Raw genomic sequence first — 16,978 nt, 5'->3', positions numbered from 1 at the left:
CCTCCCCCCACTACCACCACATCCACCACCACCTTAAGAGCGCTAAGAACTGCCTGCCTGTCACTCAGGTGTGGGGTCTATTTGCGTGGAAATGTGAGCTATCTTTGAAATTGTTCTCTGAGGGGATGGAAGGGCATATCAAAATAGTTGAGCGGAATGTGCCTTTTAGATAAGGCGCCCAGAGCGTTTTGCCTCAGAGGAGCAGACCGCAACATTTACGTATGACACCTCAGGCAGGAATTTCAACAAATGTTTCCCCCTTGTGTCACGCTATCGCTCCTTTTATTGCCATCTTTTTCTTTTTGTTTATCCTCCTCTTTTTCCTTCTTCACTTCCCAGCTTTCAAAACAATTTCCCCATCTCCTTCTACCTCCGTCTCTCCGTCACACGCTGTTGAACTTATTTGAACACTGCTTGTCCTCCTGCTCTTTCCCTCTCCCCGTCTTTTCTCCCTCTCCCTCCCCCGGTGTTGTCTTACTCACTGTTCCCTCTTTACACAATCAGCTGTTTGTAAGAATGTCGCTCCATCGCTCCCCTCTCTCTCCCTCCTTCTTTCCCTTCTTCTCCGAGCAGACTCTTAAGGATATTGCCTAATATCTATTTATAGACTGTCCTTTCGAACAGTGGGATGAGTGGGGCAGCAACAGAGAGGAAAAGCTGAGATGGAGGCGTAAAGATTAGGAAGGAGGTGGTCAGCGATATTCCCTTTTACTTTGGTGCTGCTTTGCTATATTTAAATATTCTTGACAAGCACAAGATTTCATTTTAGACTCTGAGAGAACTTCGGACCAATAAGCCCTCAAACATTAGCGACTTGTAGACAAAATACCAATTTTATAGGGAGACATTCTGATGAAGTGTGAAAATAAAGTTTAAAAAATTTGTACGAATTTCACTAGAACTGCTGTAAAACGCTGAACTTTCCGTAATCGTTTTCTCTGTTTAAATAAACAGCGCATAACGGGAAGAAAATGTGAACACAGCTCCTGCCTGTATATGCTCATACACTCACAGAGACACACCCTTACACACACACGTATACACAAAGGCGCAAACACACACTCAGCCTCACAAACACAAAGCATCCTCTGTGAGGTGCCCTAAATCGGCGCCCGGCAGCTCAAACCGTGTTTCCTGTCCAGCTTAACCACAAAAGGCAATAACACACAACCCTAATGTCACCACTGTTAATCACACACACACGCTGGAGAAAAGTCATGCGTGTAGTGTGTGTGTGTAGAGAGAGAGACAGAAAATGAGAGAGCAAAGGGGGTGAGCGCAGAAAGACGTGGGCTAACTCATGTGGCCTCTGAGACTACCTCTCTCTCTCCCTCCCTTATTCTGTCTGTCTCGCTCGCCCATTCATCCACCCAAAGCTTTAGTCACCGGAGGGGCATCGCTCCACATACTTACAGTTTCATTTTTCTCCCTCTTTAAAACTTTTATTTATGTCCTTACACGGAGTCACTACGTGATCGTCACTGGCGTTTTAGTGACAGAGAAAAGATAAAGCAAAACGGGAGAAATAAGGAAAGCCATCAACGCAACGGAAGGCCGTGGGAAAATCTCAAGTGCTGCCATTGAAAAAGGAAGACGAGAGGCAGAACTGGGGGAGAAGTGGGGAGTGAGGGGATGCAGACGGCGAGAGGAGAAAAAGTGCATCCGGTGGACGGCGGCCCCGCTCCCCTGGTGTTTTGCGAGGGGGAGACGATGCATAATGTTTATTGAGCGACGGACAGTGTTTTTCCATTGTTGTGCCAGGGCCACTATTTGTGCTGCATTTGTTAAGCAATCCATAAAGGAGTCACAACATTTGTCTCACTGTCAGCGACTTGGCCTGCCCCTGCAACCCCCCCCCCCCCCCCCCACACACACACAGATAAACACACACAAAATGCAAGCTCATTCTCTCACATAAATGACAACACACAAATACGAGCGCACACAGAGTCCCAGCTGGCCTCTTTCTTTCGTCCCCGCACTTTGAAACTCTCCCACCTCGGCCCAAATGGTCTCCTCCTTTTTCCTCCGACCCCCCCCCCCCCTCCCTACCCCCATCTCTCTCTCTCTCGCCCTCGCTACCTGGAAAAACAGAGGTTTCATTGTAGCGCTCCGGGAGGGAGCTCCAAGCTCCTGAAACTGTCTCCTATTGAAGATTCGAAGGATGGAGAGTGTGTAAATGTGAACGGCAGAGAGCGACAGCAAAAGCAACATAGTGGGATTAGCACAACACAAGCTGCCTGGATTGATGGATGGCTAAAGAAATGGGGGAAAAGAAGGAGAAGAGAAAAAGCGAATATACAGTGCATGCACACTGCTAAGCTTTCTGGCTCTGCTGACAACAGAATCCCACCACCTCACCTTTGACTCCAACCCTATGACCTCATGTCATATGACTACACTCTAGTTAGCCTGGAGGAAACACCTCTGTCAGTCTCTCTTGCTTTTTTCGCACGCACTTTTTTTCTTCCCCTAAATCGCTTCTCATCATTCTCACTTTCTTTCATCCCCTCCTCCCCCATCCATAAACACAACAACAAAAACAAATGTGGCCTAATATTTCCCTGTCTCTGCTGGCTGTTGGCGAGGGTCAGCTGAGCACACCAGGGTGGGAGGTCGCGGTGGGAGAGAGAGTTGGAGGGGTGAAGGGTTGGGTAGGAGTGTGCTGAGAAAGGGGAGGAAGTGGGGAGGAGGGGTGGGGAGAGGCTTTGGCATTCTCCTCTGGTATTTTTCTGTCTGTCGTTCTTTCGTTCCCTTTCTTTCTTCTTTTTTTTTTTTAACCCCCCCTTCTCGTTCCATGGATGGAGACACGGTTATCAAGCCTCTCTGGGGACAGACAATATGGTCCAGACAATGGCCTCCAGTCCAAGGTGGTGGTGGAGGGGGCGGGACAGAGAGAGAGAGAGAGGGAGAGAGACAGAGAGAGGGAGGCCAGGACAGGGCCACAGGGGAAGAGAAGGGCAGAATGGCGCATTAGTTTTCAGAGCACGGACACTCTACTCAATTACTCTACTCTCTCTCCTTCAGACACACATTCTCCTTTTCCTCCAACACACACACACACACACACCACTTTAATCTCACCCCTTTTAAATGAAGTACAGCGACACTTGCACTGCAAGCAGCACTGCTCACTCAAATTGGAAACAAGTTGTTATCGGCCAGCCACAAGAACTTGGTCTTTAAAAACTGTCCGTTCCTCTATAATTACAAAACGAAAGCCAATAAATATTCTAATAAACAGAAATAAACAGCAGCGGAAGACTCGAGTCTGATTTAGTGGAAGTTGCAGATTCACAATAAAACGCCGTTCTTATGTCTACAAAAAAAGAAAAAAAAAAAAAAAATCACAAAAGTTTGAAAAGTGTGCAAATCGATCCTACAATGGGAGAATTATTGCTGCCTGACCGAAACAGCTGATTAATATGAACAATTCATCCCATTTCAGGTGTTTATCTGAGAGGGTAGTTAACAATTAGAGGTGCCTGTGCTCGAGTAGAGGGCATGATTAAATGTGCTCTGCCACTGAAGATAAATTAAAGTGACAAATATTGAAACTGTTGAAACGTGTCGAGGAAACCGAGTCAAGTCCTTCCGGCTGCTAATGCCGCTCTAGCTGCTGAGTCCAACGCAACTACTATCACTCCGTATCTGAGTGTGTCCTGCTTAAACTGTTCAAAGTGTTGACACATCCACTGTTGTCTGTCTCTACCCCCTTCATCTCCACTCACACACACACAAGACGGAGAGGACAAATGGAGGGGTGTGAAAATCCACCACTGCTTTAACACCACATTGACAGGGACCTCTTCCTCTCTTTCCTCTCGTCCTCTTACTTCACCCCATCACCCCCACCCGCCCTTACCCTCTTCATCTCTGGCACTCTCACTTTTCTGTAAACCTGCTTCTTTTTCTTTGTGGGTGAGGAATGTGTCAGTTTGACCACATCATTTCTTTTCCTTCATCTCTCCGTCCACCAGCAGCGGCATCGGCGGCTCCTTCAAGTGTCTGTTTTTCTCTCTTCTTCTTCTTCTTCTTCTTTTTTTAAACCCCCTCTCATGATTTGGTTGCTTTGGCTTTCTCCGTTTCTTCCAATGTGTATATTTCTGTTCTGTTTGTGCAAACAGATGAGGCCGTTCTAGCGAAGGCAGTCTGTTTCCACTATTTTCAGTTTCACATTGGAAATTCTGATACACAGCAGAGCACTCAGAGAAGCAAAAAAAAAAAGAAAGAAGAAAAAGTGATTGAAATCACAAAAAAGCAGAATGCAAAATTAGAACATGAAATAATGTAAATTGCAAAATTATGAGTCTTTGTCAAAGCAACAAGAAAAGACAAAAATGAGATGAAAATTCTTGCATTGTTAAGTGAACGACACAAAAATATGACTTCTCACTTGCAAAAAAAAAAAAAAAATCATACATTTACATAGAACTCTTTCAAACTCTTCCCCAACTGCTATTTTTAATAAAAAGTTAATTTTAGCAAACTGCATGATTTTCAAAGAAGAAAAGAGGAATTAGAGAAGAGGAAGTTTGATGGGAAGAAGAAGAAGAAGAAGAAGAAGCGCGGGTGAAGGAGGCGAGCGGGCACTTACAGAGACACAGGAACCGAGAGCATCTCAACCACCGAGGCTGGAGCGCACACACACTCTGGCAGCTCGCGCGCGCTCCGCTCGCCGAGAGACAAGCGCTCGACGCACACACTCGAAACGCACCGCTCAATGGAAGGTTCACCTCGCTCGCCCGCTCATATGAAAATACACACACACTCACGCACACAAACACATGTAGCACGGCCACAGTGATGGAGTGCATTACTGGAAAGCAAGACTTTTAAGCGCTCTCCTCCTAAGTCATTGTAATCCCTGCATTTATCTCCATACATTCTGCTTTTCTGTGTAATCCTTTAAATTTTTAATTCCTCATAGCTGTTGTCATCTTTTTTTTTCTCCCCTCTCTCCTCTAACCACTTTGCCGGATTGAACGGTTTATTAAAAACACTTTTTTTTTTGCCACATCTAAATGTGTTCTTAATTCAAGGGGGGCCCCCGCCCAACACACTCACAACCCACCCGCCAACCTCAGTTTATCTCTGAACAAAAGATTAGTTTCATCAGGGCATTAAAAAAACAAAAATAAACAGAGTGCTACTATAATGCAATAAAAGTCAAGCAGGCAAAGGAAGACAGGAGTGTGTATGTGTGTTGGTATTAAATCGTAGGGTATTATAACATAATCTGTCTCTCGCAGCATTAGCATCAAACAACCATTATTCCACAGGCAAAAGCCACTTGTGTTGACAGTGTTGGGAAAGGGCAAGGTTAGAGGGTTGACACCTCTAAATGAAGCAGGCCTGCACAAACAACATTGAAATTAACATTAGCATAAGGCAAGGGGGGAAAAATAGAAAAACAACACCACTGCCATGGAGACTGACAATAGGATTACTAAGGGTTTGCATGAATTTGGATTAAGTGAAAAATAAATCTCAAATAAACAGAACTTTAAAAAAAGGGAAGCGGGGCAGAGTGCAAACACTTCAAATACAGGATGGCATATTTCTATATTTTGGCCGATTATTTTTAAACAATTTAGTGTTTGAAAAAGAAGAAATGTTGAGTTTATTTCTGACTTGCTCAGATCAACTTCTTATATATTAGGCTGGTTTAGGTTTACAGGAGGAGTTGCGAGTGGACGCACGAGTAGAAGTTGAGGTGAGTGAGTGGTGCAGACGAAATGATGAGAGGAACGGCGCACACGTTCTGACTTTAACACACACACACCTCTGAGTTTACTTTTTCTCTCTTACAGACACACCAAGGTTTTGAATGAACAGAACTTAGTCAGTAAACTCAAAGGAGGGGGAAAGAAAGAGTCCTTTCTCTCACTGTTGTTACAAACGCGTACACATATATTGCTTGATATACGTTTCCTTTGCATATACCAGAAGCATAGCAGTCAATCATCAAGTCTCCCCCCCTTACCGTCTCCCACTGTCACACACACACAAACACAGAGACGCACACACACTCTTCCAGACTCAAACTCAGCGGACTCGCTGAGACAGCTGCTCAACACACACGCGCGCACGGAGTCCGAGTCTTCTCTTCACACACAGCAACTTTCTGCTTTATACCCCTATCCTCCCTGCCTGCATCCCGCTCCGTCCTCACCCTCTGTCATCTGTATGTGAACGTGTGTATGTCTGTGTTTGTGTGCGTGTGTGTGAGAGAGAAAGCGTCACGTACCTGTTACACTCCTGAGGTAGCTCAGGCTCAGTGAGCATGCTGGAGTAAGGGTCCGTCTCTCTCGACAACAACAACATAAAACAGTCCCACAATGCTCAGATGAACAAGGTTAGTCTCCCAAAAACAAGACGGGATAGAAGTGATCCTTCAACCTCACACACACTGCTGATTCTCTCTCTCTCTCTCTCTCTGTGTTCCTCTCTCTCTCTACTCACACACTTTCAGCCTCACACCCTCCCTCTCTCTCTTTCGCTCTGCCTCCGTCCCTCCTCTTCTCCCTCCCTCGCTGTAAGCTGTGAGATCTATGCTCTGCTCTTAAAGGGCCAGAAGCACAGTCTCTTTCTCTTTCGCTCAGTGTGTGACTGTGTGTGTTGGGGTGTGTGTGTGTGTGTGTGTGTGTGTGTGTGTGTGTGTGTGTGTGTGTGTGTGTGTGTGTGTGTGTGTGTGTGTATGCAAAGGGGAGGGGCTGTTTGACCAGAGGGCTCATCTATCTCTCAGCGTAAATGCACAGCAGTGCTGCCCCCTTCCACAAGTCCATCTCTCTCTTGCCCTCTCTCTCTCTCTCTCTCTCACACACACACACACACACACACACACACACACAGTGTTCAAACACTCAGTTACAGATCATGTAGACACACTTCAGAGTGATAGGACCACTACAAGCCCTCATACACTTTATTATGCAATAAGCAGGGAATTAATGACATGACACCTAATAGAACAAACTACACGCCTCGTCTGAACGTGATGCTAGCCGGGTTTTTTTCCAGGTTTAAATTGCACTACTGGGAACTTATATAGTCGTTTGCCACACACAGAAAATCCTGAGCATTAACTGCATTTAACAGGTAATCATTTTCAACTCTTCTGGAAAAACACCGCAAACAAAAATTCACTTAACTTACCTTAATTAATCACTTTTACTGCATTGCTGCAACCTTTTCGTTGGGTTTATTTTACTTTAATATTAAAAGCGACACAAGAGTTCTACAGAAAGAAGTTGGTCCAAGTTTGACAAATGAGTCTAACTCAGTTTGGGCCATTAAACACTTCTACACACTTCTAATGCTCTTACTGAATGTATACATTCTGCTTTCATATTATCCCTACTCCAATGCTGTGGACTCATCCGTGCTTAATTGGTTATCTTGTCTTGTCCCAGCCTCTTTCACTGTCCCTTTGGTTCCACCGTGTTAGGAAAGTGAAGCTGTTTTGTGCTCAACTTTGATTCACATCACGCTTTTGACATGATTGGCCATGCTAACAGAGTAAAGTAAGAGAACAGTGGATGTGAAATAAACCTTGAAACGAGATTAATACGAGGTACCCCAACATTTAAGTGTCTGAATTATTTCAGAGTACTGACTTCCCTACACTACAGGTCAAAAAGCAAAATTAAATGACATTAATACTACTGCTGTGTCCTCTACCAGTCTTACTTTTCACCACACCTGCATTCGTACTTGAGCACTATGCCATCTCTTAAGTTGTTATTCCTTTGATATGCATTTAAAAGCTAATTTTTGTCATCTGGGCCAAGCATGATGCATACAACTCACATCCACCACCCAATCCAACAATTTTGCACAGTCCAAAGCACATTTTCTCACCTATGCTTCAGACTCAGCATACTTTTGTAATGAGTCAAGTTTCTTTTAAAAGAGATGTATATCTACCAGTAGTCTACTTTAATCACCCATCTCTTTGTTTGTACCATCTTGACCTTTCCATGTATTACTGTGCTAACATTTGTTGCTATTAACATCAACATAATGTTAGAATATTTCTTTGCCTTTAATGTAGGGGATAATGTCAAGGATATGCACTACAGGTATTGACGAATGACTTCTATCGTCCAGCCAATCAGAGTGCGCCTGTCTTCATGGCCATAATATAACAAATAAAAACCTTAAGTGACTTTAATTTCCTTTCATTTTCCTTTTTCTTTGATACAGACATTTCATTCTGCAACAGAGAACAGTCTCGTTACAAGAAGACAGCTGAACACTTCCAAAAGAACATATGCCGACGCTCACATGCATGAATGAACGCATGCACACACGCGCACAGTTTCAAAATCACACAATGCACATATGCAACTCGACTGAAACCTTCACCAATCAACTAAAACCATTATGTCCTTAGGTGTGCGTACAACACGAATGCCTGTGTGTATGTGTGCATCAGTGGTGCATGCTGCTTGCAGCCCTTAGTGCTGTCAGTCACTATTAAGGGTGTGTGGTCTGCGTGTCACACACACGGCCAATCCAGCTATTGTTCTGCGGAGCACAGAGAAAAGCAGAGCTGACAGACTGCCACTTCTGTGATACTTTAACACACACAGACACACACATACACACTCAGACACTGAGAGAGGCACACACAGAGGAAGGAGAGAAAGCAAGCCCTGTCACTGTACCTACTGTAGACAAGCAGACACCTACTGTATACACACACACACACACACACAACATGCATACACTGCTGTTAATATAGTGAGAGTACATTAAGATGTAGTGATGAAATAAAAAGCTCATTTTTGACTTGAAACAGCTGGAAACAGCCTTTCACAACATCCATTTGGTAGCTCTTTTAAAAGCAATATTCCTAAGCAGTTTGACTTCAACCAGTTGGTGTGGAAGTAGATCTAATGTTAAGTTTTCTTTTTTATTCTCTGTACTTTTAGTATTTTCTGTCCATGAACATATATAGAAAAGTCAAGCCTGAGACTGCATTACTACATAAAAAAAAAAAAGAAGTAGTTCAAGGTCAGTGAAGTCCTCTTACCTTATGCAGGATCAAAAATTAACTTTCAGGCCCTAGAACTGTTACAAATGTAAAAACTGGACATATGCAACTATATATTTTTTTTCAATCTTATTGCTGAAATGTTTCCAGCAAGAGTTCTAAAGAACAGGTAACACGGTAACATGTTAATGGGAAAGAGTGTCATTACCAGTTGGGACAGAGAGGGTTGGCGCCATTTGCCATCTGCGAGTCTGTCTGCCTGTGTGTGTGTGTTTGTGTTATAAAAGCAAAATGTGGTCCGGGGAACACCTACTGCAGCAGGAAGTACCACAAAGGCAGTACTGAGTATTGTGTTTATTTGCCTGTCTGTCTGTGAACAGATTTTGTCAACAGATTTTACAGGTGTGTAGTTCAGATTAAAATAAAGGCTGACTTCAGGGATGGTTGCAGTTTGACCTATGACATCAGAGTAAAGACAGCTGGAAATAAGGGGACAAGAGCTTCTTACCTCATCTGTATAATATTTACTCAGTTCAGTATCATTTCACGTTCTTTATTTTCTGTTATTGCGATACTTCACTAAATTGTATCCTTACACTTTGGCAATTTGTTTTTATAAGCTGACATGCCAATAAAATACTTCTAAATTGATCTGAATACAACAAAAAAAAATTGGTGGGGACGTGGAGCACAAACACAGGAAGACCCACTAAATTCGGGTGAGGATCCAGATAAATAAAACTGTGAGGCAGGGGGTTGTGAATGACCTTTGAGTGTACCCTTCAATGTTTTCTAAAACATTATGCTTAAGCTCTTTCTTGTGAATTATGTTCTCATTACTAACTCTAGATTTCTATTGTTGGACTACTACTAATATTCAGTATTGGTTCAGTCCCGCACTTCAATTTATGTCTGAAACAAGCTCGATTCTTCCATCCTTGAAGGCAGCTTCTGTTTGATTGGCTGTCCATCAGAAACAGCAAGTTTGAAAAGCAGGTGGGCTTCTGTGGTTACAGCTAAATCCCCCAAAAATAAGATGCCCATATTAGGGTCATCCGCAATTTCTTTGGTTCTGGCTTCGACTTCTCCTCCTCCCATATCTGCACTAACATGGCGTTATTATCTGTGGCGGCACCTATTGCAGCGGCTACCTGCGAGTAAAGGGAGCGATACACTTGTTGCACATTGGTTTGTAGCTGATGATTAGCCACAGGCAGATGTTTTAGGGAGCGGTTACATAGTAGTCCTCTAATGCATTTATCACCCTGTCATGTGTCTATCAATGATATCTTCCACACTCATTTAGAGTCCCTTCAATTGCTGACATCGAGGACAAGAAAGAAAGAAACTTCTAGTTATTTCACCCATTTTGGAAAAGTCAGTAAATGTTCCTGGCTCCCTACGGTCTTAAGTCACCACATTACTGTGAATCGCCTCTCTTTAAGATTTTAGCTCATCCTACTCTCACACATTATTATTTCATTTATTTTATAAATACACTGCTACTTCTGGGTTTTCTGTAAATTAATGCGAACAAGATAAAATGAATCCATCAGTATTTAGTTGATGTATATATAGTAAAGTCATGCGGAAATTAATGTTTTATACAAAAAGTTTGAGCCAGCAACTCAACAGATGTCAGATATTAGCTTCTTTGGATTATCAACAACACTGGGTATAATAGGCAAGATTTCAGCAATGGCAGTGGTGTTATATAAACTACAGCATTTTATAGCATCTGAAACAATACAAAGTCGACCTTAATTGACCCATCAAAAATTTAACAGATACCGCCGATGGACGGTAATGTCTTTACAAGCTGTAGATGACAGAAACACCGTGACTTTATAATTAGATAACCTTTTAACAGCAACAGGTTGCTTTGACTATTATGGGAAATCGGCCTGCACTGAGATGACCCCATGCCAATTTTAATTGTAGGATAAAATCTCTGTTTCTACACGCACTCATGCAAAAGCACCGAGAACATTTTATTAGCAAAAGTACTGATGAATTACATAACACTGTAATTCATGCAATTACATTTATTTTTACCTATGCAGAGACAAAGTACATATCTATACCTTTGGCTTCCTGCAAGACAGCAATATGAACATTTCAACGTCAACAACAATCATGGCTTTAGTTTTCTATTTACCTAATTTAATTCATGGTCAAATAGAGAGAATACACTGGAAGGACTAAATCTAATCACATTCCCAACTAAATTGAGCCTCGATTGAAAACGGCATCTCTCCTTGACCCCGTGAACAGCTGCAAAACCAATGATAACCTCATTTGTGCATTACAGAAACTTAATTTCTCCATTATGCGTCTGAGTCGCCAGCAATTGGTCAACATAACGGAGCAGCGCTGACCTGGGCACACTCTTTAGCCTGCTCTCCGTCCCCGCTGGGGAACACTGGGAGAATAAGGATAAGACTCATATTTGTTGTGTTTTCAATACATGTTTATGAGAATAACACTCACACAATAGCCATGGCCAACAGCAGCTATGAGAGTTCACTTGCCATGAACTTAGTTGAGATTAATTTTTGACTTGACAATGTATTATATAGTCGATAAGATGTTGCAGGGACAATGCAAATGCACAGCAATCAGCCAACCCGAGCGTCATGTATAAAAAGCCTTCTGTGGAATTTGCACAGAAAGCATTTGTGAAAAAATAAACTTTTCTTCTTTTTATTTCAGGGACAACCACAAAATCAACTTTGTTTTTCTCTCTCCTGAAGTGTTATTTAGGTTGTTTTACTGGAAGTTTCCCAAGTTGTGCAGATAGAAGTGTAGAAATATCTCTCTTCCCTTGGATATAAAGGAAGCAGCTGGCATTCCACTAATCTAAAAATCCACAAAATTTGTTCGGAGCATACAGCTAGCTAACATTACAGCTGACTCAAGCGGAACATCCTTACTGTTTACACTGTGTCTCCAGTATGAGCCTTCCATCATAGATAGATGCAGACTGAGTACCTTACAGGTATATAACCAACCGACACAAGCGGAAGCCTCTCCAATCAGTCTCACCTCTGTCTTGGACTGCAGCTGGAGAGCAGGAATTAGGGGCACATGAACCTTCAGTTTCTCGGCAGAGTTTCCGTACAGCTCAGAACTGATGTCCCAGGCGTTACCACCTGCAGGCCATGATAATGGAGCTGGATTATTCAAGGATTTCACAGGCTAAGACAAAAGCGGCCTGTCCAGCAGGGCAGTCACAATTCATCAAATATACTTGAGGCATCATCAATGTGCTTCAGCGGCCTGCCCAAGTAAAGTCTACGTGCAGGAAAGCCTACATGTCTAGAGCCAATATCACCAAAACTGTGCAACTCACACCAAAACAACCTAGAAGGCTCTGTCCTCTAACACAGAGTGCTCTAGGAACAACCAGTCTCCCAATAACAAAGTACTGCCTGCAGTTCGTGTGTTGTAGAAGAATTCAATTAAACAAAAGGACCAGAACTTATTGTTTTGGCTGATTTAAAAAACAGGATTCTGAAGTCATTCCTAAGTTTCAAATGTTTGAGAAAAGTAGAAAGTGTCACAGAGCTGCTCTTCGAGGACAAAGCGCACACAGAACCAAACACACCATCACAGAGACAGGAAAAAAATACCCAGGCGATACAGCAAACATCCACTGTGCTGCAGATACACACACGTATCACACACTCATTCACTACCAAAGGGGAAAAAACACAGAGAGGCTAACATGTACAAACAACACACACACACACAGTCCATTACAATGAAACCGTTGATGGGAGGCCCCCGTGTCGGGACCCTAACAGCTGTAGTGCATTAAGGGCCGACTATGTGCAAGGGCAGGGAGAGACCGGCAGCAAACAATCCCAAAGCCCGAAGATACACACACACATAGTCGCACACATCACCCCCACATTTTCACAAACATTCATGCGCCATATTATGCAAATGCAGAGACACACACATCAGACACAATGTGGCAAATCAGTAGTTATGGACCTAAGAGGGCTTTTCGTGAAAGAGCAAGATCGCGTCTCGAAAATGACAGTTTGCATTTAAATCGGAGAGAAATGAGCATGCTAAAGATTGTTGAATATTCCTGTGCTTTGTTGCTGTGAATCAAAGTTCTGGGGAAGAGCTGTCCAAAATTTTGCATTTACCTTTTCCTTTTTTCTGTTGCAGCCATTCTTCATAAGACAGAAACGGTCAATAATTTGCTTTCAAAATGACTGCTTTATAGTGATTAATGATTATTGGGTCTAGGATCCTAAAAATAAGTTCAGTAGGCAGCTGTACACAATTTCAATGATAAACAAGAGTGCATCAGACTGTGTGTAGTTACACTTCAATCATTAACGTGATCCTCTTTGATAACATAACTATACCACAGTTTCTGTGGCCAAATATTGTGGAGAGAGATAGTCGAAACAACAGCTGACAAAATTATTTCAGCTCAAGTTCTGTTTACTCGTTTATCTTGGGGCCACTGACTGTACCACACTGTCTTAATAAGCAGGTGCAGTATGCTCAGTTGCCAGAGCACCTCCAGGACTTCTTATGTTGACAAAGAAAAAAAAAAAGAAAAAGGTTGAGTTGGAAAGAACAGCCAACAAGTCTTCTAAATTAAAACAACCATTTAGTTGCATTAAAGGACAACACAAGCATTCTATTCTTGCTCCCCCATCTGCAAGTCAAAATCATTGGAGGCCAAACTGCAAAGCTGTGTAAACACAAAAACTGTTTCTGCTTCTCTTATGCTTCTTCTTTCTTATAGTCTTCTGCCGTTCCAATCTATAGCAACTCCTAGAAACATAATTAAAAGTTTTCAAGTTTGGCACCAGTTTTTTTTAATCAGAGTTGGGAACTTTGGCACCACCAATGCACTTATTATGTTTTTTAACCATAAGCCCAATTTTTACAAGGTGGAACACGAGGAACTGTTTAATGCAATGAATTAAGCAGAGTTTAATGGCATCAATTTTAGTCATATTAGATTTTTGGAAAAACCTTAAAAACCCTAAAACTAGTGATGAGGTGGCCCAACAGGGAGTGAAATCAGCAATGCGTTCGTCTATCAAGCAAGCCTAGGCCTGCATTTTAAGAAGCACACACTATATTAAAGCTTTGTCAACATGTTAACCCATTTGATGCTACCACCATACTGCATTTTATCAAGGGGTTTATGGGTAATCCTCAGACCGCACCTCACAAAATCCCTCATATAGAACTTAAATTTTCAAAAACCATCATAGTTAATCTAATTTTACACTGAAGTAATGTAATATCAGCAATTATATTGACACCAAACTTGGGGAAAAAATATCACATTGTGTTTTTCTCTATAATAATTCCACCAGACTTTTATATGCTTTTATAACCCCAGTTGCTGCAGGGGGAGCTTTGTCACTTGAAGGTGACCAGATGTCTTGAGGAAGCTGCTGAAAGAACCGATTCTGTACTTCTTCTTATGAAATCATCTCACCTCATGTTCCACTTCTGAACACTTACAGACTCTTTTTTTTCAAGGTCAAGAAGGAACTGCTAGCCTTAATGCTGAACCTTTGGCATTTGTCCATTTTACATAGCAGCTTGAGTTATCCAGACGTTGAGGTTTTGAAATTGCGTTAAATGAAGCAAAGCTAATTATTTCAAGTTGAGCTGCCTTACTCACACCTGACGCGCTCTCAGCCAATGCCGTGGCAACAACTAGTTCAAGTTTAAAGTGAGAATCAGAATGGAGATGTTCTCTGGGTGAAAATGCTTGCCTGATGTCAGAGAAGAATGGCCAGAGAACTTCAAGCTGACAACATGCCAACATTTACTTAAATAAACCCCTTATTACAACCAAGATCTGCAGAAGAGCATCTCAAATGCAAAACGCATTGAACCTTGAAGTAGATGGGCTACAGCAGCAGAAGACCACACCGGGTGACACTCCTGCCAGCTAAGAACAGGAAGCAAAGGATACAATTTGGGTTCACCTAAATTGAACACTGGAAAAACATTGCCTGGTCTGATAAGCCTCAATTTCTGCTGTGGTGTAAACATGAAAGCATGCCTTGTGTAAACAGTGGTTGTGGTGTAATGGTTTGGGGGATATTATCTTGGCACACTTTGGACCTCTTCGTACCAACTGAGCATTGTTTGAATACGACAGCCTACCTCGGTATATTGCCATTCTTCAAGACCATCTTCTGATGGCTGCTTCCAGTTGAATAATTCCGGCATGCCACAAAGCTCAAATCATCTCACACTAGTTTCTTCTTGAATAAGACAGGGAGTTCATTGCAATCAAATGGCTTCCAGAGTTACCGAATCTCAGTCCAATACAACACCATTGGGATGTAGTGAAACAGAGCATTAATATAATGGATGTGCAACAAGTTTGCAGCAACTGTGTGATGCCATATGGACCAAAAACTCAGAGGAAACCTTTTTCAATCTGTGTCAACAAGAATTAAGGTAGTTCTATTTGCAAAACGCATCGAACAAAAAGTCCAGTACTACTGAACATATCTGTCGAACCTGCTAGGGATGCATCTATGGAGGGATATTTAATTACTAAACATTTCCTGCTGATAAGGGATCAGTACAAACTGTTACAATGTTATCTACCAGTAGAATAACAAATGACTAAAACACAGCTTATATTGTTCACCTTACGGGGCGATCGTGGCTCAAGAGTTGGGCGTTCGCCTTGTAATCGGAAGGTTGCCGGTTCGAGCCCCGGCTTGGACAGTCTCGGTCGTTGTGTCCTTGGGCAAGACACTTCACCCGTTGCCTACTGGTGGTGGTCAGAGGGCCCGGTGGCGTCAGTGTCCGGCAGCCTCGCCTCTGTCAGTGCGCCCCAGGGTGGCTGTGGCTACAATGTAGCTTGCCATCACCAGTGTGTGAATGTGTGTGTGAATGGGTGGATGACTGGATATGTAAAGCGCTTTGGGGTCCTTAGGGACTAGTAAAGCGCTATACAAATACAGGCCATTTTACATTTATAACACTAGCACTAGAACTAAAGTATCAGTGACACAAAGAGACACCAGAAAGAAGAAGAAAAAATAGATCCAAAAATACCTGCAAAGTCTTATTGTTTCTCTGAAGGTCTACACAATTGACATTGTTGCATCAGATATTACGTTCTAGGTTACATCGCAGGAAAGTCTTACACAAATATCAGATAACATTTCAGAATTGCGCATGAAGGCTCTCTCTCCACCTGTCTCTCAAAACTCTTCTCAGTCTCAGGGTGAGCTCATATATCAATACCTATGGCATCTTTTCTTCTCTCCCTCTCTCTCCTCTTTCTAGGGAGAGGAGGACAGAGGAGAGGCCAGTGTGGAGAGGCGCAAAACCGTGTGAAGTGGCTTTATCGTCGGGAGACACGTGCAGGCAGAAGACTCCGTCTGAAGGCTGAGTGGCAGGCGGCAGAAGCCATTAAGATAGAGCCGCTATCTCTTGCTGCCAGGGTCCTCTTAATACAGGCAGGGACTCGGGCCTCTGTCATCCACACATGCGCACACACACACACACACACACAGAAGCACACCTTCACTCCTGATGTACTTTAACTGACACACAGCGAACATGGATGTAGACATGTGCGTGTTCATTTACACTTACAAGCAATTCCTTATCTGTGTGTCTATTTTACCATCCTGAACCCATCAATCGTCACATAGGGAGGAAAACTGAAGAGATAAATGGGCAGGTAGACGGGTGGAGACCAGAACACAGACAAACAAATTACTGTCTCTGCCTCTTTTACGACCAAAGTATAGTGGTGTCAGTAATGTGAGGTAAAGTGCACGCCACATTTACTGTTTTGAGACATCCATGTGTAACTCATAAGATGCCTCACCCTTACCGAACTTGTTTGCATCCACAATTTCTCTCCTTCTCCCGTAGAAGTGGAGGCACTAGTGGAATGGACTCTAGGAGGTTGCAGACTTGTCCTGAAAACTTTTAACTGCTTTACAATTA

At 42.8% G+C, this 16,978-nt stretch overlaps 1 protein-coding gene across 4 annotated transcripts in view; it reads right to left on the bottom strand.

The window, feature by feature from the left end:
• The window catches only part of sox5 (SRY-box transcription factor 5), a 247,819-nt gene that overhangs the window by 79,611 nt on the left and 151,230 nt on the right, over window positions 1-16,978 (bottom strand). Inside the window, exon 1 of one of the 4 annotated variants that reach the window (XM_040035585.1) lies at window positions 6,251-6,644. The exons of 2 other annotated variants lie outside the window; for them this stretch is intronic. In XM_040035585.1, coding sequence (XP_039891519.1) covers window positions 6,251-6,327 — 77 coding nt within the window. In that variant the 5' untranslated portion in view covers window positions 6,328-6,644. One more of the 4 variants, XM_040035587.1, reaches the window with a different exon arrangement.

Source organism: Simochromis diagramma, unplaced genomic scaffold (genome assembly GCF_900408965.1).
Source record: "Simochromis diagramma unplaced genomic scaffold, fSimDia1.1 OVJJ01000816.1, whole genome shotgun sequence".
NCBI lineage: Eukaryota > Metazoa > Chordata > Actinopteri > Cichliformes > Cichlidae > Simochromis > Simochromis diagramma.
The sequence above is the reverse complement of the archived record's forward strand: the minus strand, read 5'-3'. Positions and strand labels throughout refer to the sequence as shown.